The sequence below is a fragment of the Limulus polyphemus genome, unplaced genomic scaffold, assembly GCF_000517525.1.
Source record: "Limulus polyphemus unplaced genomic scaffold, Limulus_polyphemus-2.1.2 Scaffold11594, whole genome shotgun sequence".
Lineage (NCBI taxonomy): Eukaryota > Metazoa > Arthropoda > Merostomata > Xiphosura > Limulidae > Limulus > Limulus polyphemus.
In genome coordinates, this window is record NW_013677204.1 from 1 (window position 1) to 4,518 (window position 4,518).

General features: G+C 34.7%; 1 protein-coding gene across 1 annotated transcript; it reads right to left on the bottom strand.

The window, feature by feature from the left end:
- Positions 1-417: 417 nt before the first annotated feature.
- LOC106476787 (leucine-rich repeat-containing G-protein coupled receptor 5A-like) lies at positions 418-1,332 on the bottom strand (the record flags this gene model as incomplete). The annotated part of the gene is made up of 1 exon (XM_013937414.2): positions 418-1,332. A coding segment is annotated over exon 1 (910 nt), but the record flags the coding sequence as incomplete, so codon positions are not given.
- Between the last annotated feature and the right edge of the window lie 3,186 nt (positions 1,333-4,518).

Genomic DNA, 4,518 nt, shown 5'->3' on the forward strand with positions numbered 1-4,518 from the left:
CTATAACACCTTGTAGACATAGAAATAGCAATCAGAACTTCAAACCTGTAACACCTTGTAGACATAGAAATAGCAATCAGAACTTCAAACCTATAACACCTTGTAGACATAGAAATGATTATCAGAACTTCAAATCCATAACACCTTGTAGGCATAGATGACGATCAGTTAGTTTCAAAAGTGAATAAATAAAGTCGTATATGTAGAGCAAGCAAAAACAAATAACAAAATTTTGAGTGTCTTTTTGGGACAATTATGAAATCACTAAGTAATTGTTAGTGTGGATGCGGACTAATCCAATATTTAAGAGAGGTGGTAGTAACAGACAGAGATAAATTCCTTTCAAATCGTTATTCATCGTTAAGTATTTCAAAAGAAGACAAAACACACATAAAAACAGATTTCCGGATCTCGTACCTTCAAGCCCCTTAAATGCTTCGGGGTGAATGTATGAAATGCGATTTCCTTCCAAGTCTAATGAGCTTAGGGTAGGTAGAAACTCGAAAGCTCTGTCGGGTAGCTCCTGCAGAAGATTTTGAGCAAGGTCAAGGGTGTCCAGATGAACCCCCACAGCCTTGAACTCCTCTGGTAAGATGATGGTAATCTGGTTTTGGGGCACTTGAAAACGTCGAAGAATTGTAAGGTTTTGTAGAGATTGGCTGGGGATGGAGGTGAGTCCGTTATTCCCAAGGTTCAGCCGTGTCAGGTTCTCTCCTATTCCTAAAAAGGCAAGGTTGTCGATAAATTTAATTTTATTACCGTACAAATAAAGCCTCAGAAGAGAGATAAGCCCTCGGAAGGCAGAAGCGTGGATGCTCTCAATCCTATTGTAGTTGAGGTTGAGAGAGGTCAATGACCCTAATGTCTCCAAAGCTCCGCTTGGAACCTGTTGCAATAAGTTCTTGGAAAGGTCGAGCGTTTCCAACTTGTCTCCTAGCCCTGTAAATGCCAGTTTATCAATATTGGAGGTATTACAGCCTAGTAGCAAAATGTTTTTCACGTCTACGTCCGCTAGAAGTAACCCCGGTAGCTTTGGAAGCCTGTTGTTTGTTAACTTTAGGTACCACACAGTCTGACGTGTTTGTTGGACATTTTCAATAGCTTCACGGAGCTGATGGCTATTGGCCCCTTTGCACGTGACATCCAGGCCAATGGACTTCTCTGTGCAGGTACACGGACGAATCAGCATTCGGTTAGGACAGTTGTATTGGCCGTCCACCGGCAGATGAGTCATCATTATGACAAACGTCCAAACTAATTGGTAATGATGACAGCTATCTTTCCTTCTTCTCATTCTTCTTCTTTTCAAGAACATGACATTTAACATGAAATAAACCTGCAAATACAAAATCAAACTCAGTATTCTGGAAAACTGAACAAAGAACACAAATAAAACAAAGCTTTTATCAGGTTGAATATTTGATTTCATAATCTTACCACAGAATTAGCCTAAAATATCCAATATCACTTCTTTAGAGAACTGGAGATACGCTATAACCGTTTATATCGTAAGCGGTATGTTGATAGCCATAAACAAAACAGTTAATCACAAAACGTTAGTTACGTACTTGGTGAGATCCTCCAACTACGAGGTTGCAAGTAACCCTTTTTCTCGCTTTATATTATGTATAACTTCTTACAATAATGTTAATTTCAAATGTTGACCTTGACCTTTCCTTATGATATTCTAAAGTTCGGATCAGATAGAGAACACAATGACCAGATCGCTTTCGGAAAGTGGAGTTTCTTCATTAAGAATAAATGGAAAACTACACAGTATATTAAACTTCAAGCACGACGAAGATAATCTATTTATTATCCCTTATTTGTTTGCAGATAATCTATGAATGAGCTTGCTTTTAATCTCAGTCTTGTAAAGTTCAAGATTTAAATTTAGATTATCTGGGTATTATCCTTTGTTTACTTATAATCCAGGAACGACCTTGTACTTAATCTGAATTAAGTAAATCTTAATATTTATATTTAGATTATCTTGCTATTATCTCATATTTGTTTACAGATAATCTGTAAGTAACCTTTCTCTTAACCTCAATGATGTAAAGTTTAAGGTTTAAACCGAGATGATCTAGTGATTATCCCCTTTTCATTTACAGGTAATCCATAAATGTTCGTAACCTCAGTCGGTAAAGCTTAAGTCTTTCATCTAGATTATCTTGTTTTAATCCTTTATCTATTTACAGGTAATCCACAAGTGACCTTGTTCGTAATCTCAGTTGCATAGAATTTAAAAGTTAAACCGAGATGATCTTGTTTTAATCCTTTATCTATTTACAGGTAATCCACAAGTGACCTTATTCGTAATCTCAGTTGCATAGAATTTAAAAGTTAAACCAAGATTATCTTGTTTTAATCCTTTATCTATTTACAGGTAATCCACAAGTGACCTTGTTCGTAATCTCAGTTGCATAGAATTTAAAAGTTAAACCAAGATTATCTTGTTTTAATCCTTTATCTATTTACAGGTAATCCACAAGTGACCTTGTTCGTAATCTCAGCTGCATAGAATTTAAAAGTTAAACCGAGATTATCTTGTTTTAATCCTTTATCTATTTACAGGTAATCCACAAGTGACCTTGTTCGTAATCTTAGTTGCATAGAATTTAAAAGTTAAACCAAGATTATCTTGTTTTAATCCTTTATCTATTTATAGGTAATCCACAAGTGACCTTATTCGTAACCTCAGCTGCATAGAATTTAAAAGTTAAACCAAGATTATCTGGTTTTTATCCTTTATCTATTTACAGGTAATCCACAAGTGACCTTGTTCGTAACCTCAGCTGCACAGAATTTAAAAGTTAAACCTAGAACATCTGGTTATTATTTCTATTATAGACAATATGTTATAGGATTGAATTTATTAAGTAACTGAACAGATAGAGCTGATAATATACTGAGTTATATCAAACCACTTCACGTTTTAAAATGATTTAGTGTTTACTATCTCAAGCTAAACGAACCAACAATGCCCAGGAGAACAGGAAAGATAGAAAATAGTTCTTTAATTTCAACCTAGATGTCACTATACAACTAGATATTTCGAATGCGAATTTTTTAAAACTATCTAAGCCGTGGAAGAAGAAGAAGAAATAAGTGGTATGATACAATACTTGTGTGTATAAGGTATAGTGATGGACATGCGCAGAGTGGTACGTGTATGAACTGTTAAGTAGTACAGTATATCAGATATGATGGTATGAGCAAGTGAAGGGGAAATGGTACATAGATATGTTTAACAAAGAAGAATGAGTAGGAAGAACGAGGGTTTGAGATATTAATGTGTATGTAGAAGTATTTAGTACGATGATATAGTATTCAAAGCACAGAACTCATATTTTCCAGTAGACAAGAATAACAAGTGAGATACTAATATAGAATCAACAGGCGTTGTCATAGTTTGATACTTCGTCCTGGATACTAATATAGAATCAACCAGTGTTGTCATAGTTTGATACATCGTACTGGATACTAATATAGAATCAACCAACGTTGTCTTAGTTTGATACATCATACTGGATACTAATATAGAATCAACCAACGTTGTCATAGTTTGATACTTCGTCCTGGATACTAATATAGAATCAACCAGCGTTGTCTTAGTTTGATACCTCGTACTGGATACTAATATAGAATCAACCAGTGTTGTCATATTTGATATTTCGTACTGGATACTAATATAGAATCAACCAGCGTTGTCTTAGTTTGATACTTCGTGGTGGATACTAATATAGAATCAACCAGCGTTGTCATAATTTGATACTTCGTCCTGGATACTAATATAGAATCAACCAGTGTTGTCATAGTTTGATACATGGTACTGGATACTAATATAGAATCAACCAGCGTTGTCATAATTTGATACTTCGTCCTGGATATATTAGTATCCAGTATGAGGTATCAAACCATGACAACACTGGTTGATTCTATATTAGTATCCAGTATGATGTATCAAACTATGACAACACTGGTTGATTCTATATTAGTAGCTGGTTGATTCTATATTAGTATCCAGGACGAAGTATCAAACTATGACAACACTGGTTGATTCTATATTAGTATCCAGTATGATGTATCAAACTAAGGCAACACTGGTTGATTCTATATTAGTATCCATTATGAGGTATCAAACTATGACAACACTGGTTGATTCTATATTAGTATCCAGGACGAAGTATCAAACTGTGAACACACTGGTTGATTCTATATTAGTATCCAGTATGATGTATCAAACTAAGGCAACACTGGTTGATTCTATGTTAGTATCCATTATGATGTATCAAACTAAGGCAACACTGGTTGATTCTATATTAGTATCCATTATGAGGTATCAAACTATGACAACACTGGTTGATTCTATATTAGTATCTTCTATATTAGTATCCAGTATGATGTATCAAACTAAGACAACTCAACCAGTGTTGTCATAGTTTGATACATCATACTGGATACTAACATAGAATGTTAAAAGTACAACAATTACCTCTGCAGAGGTTGAATGTA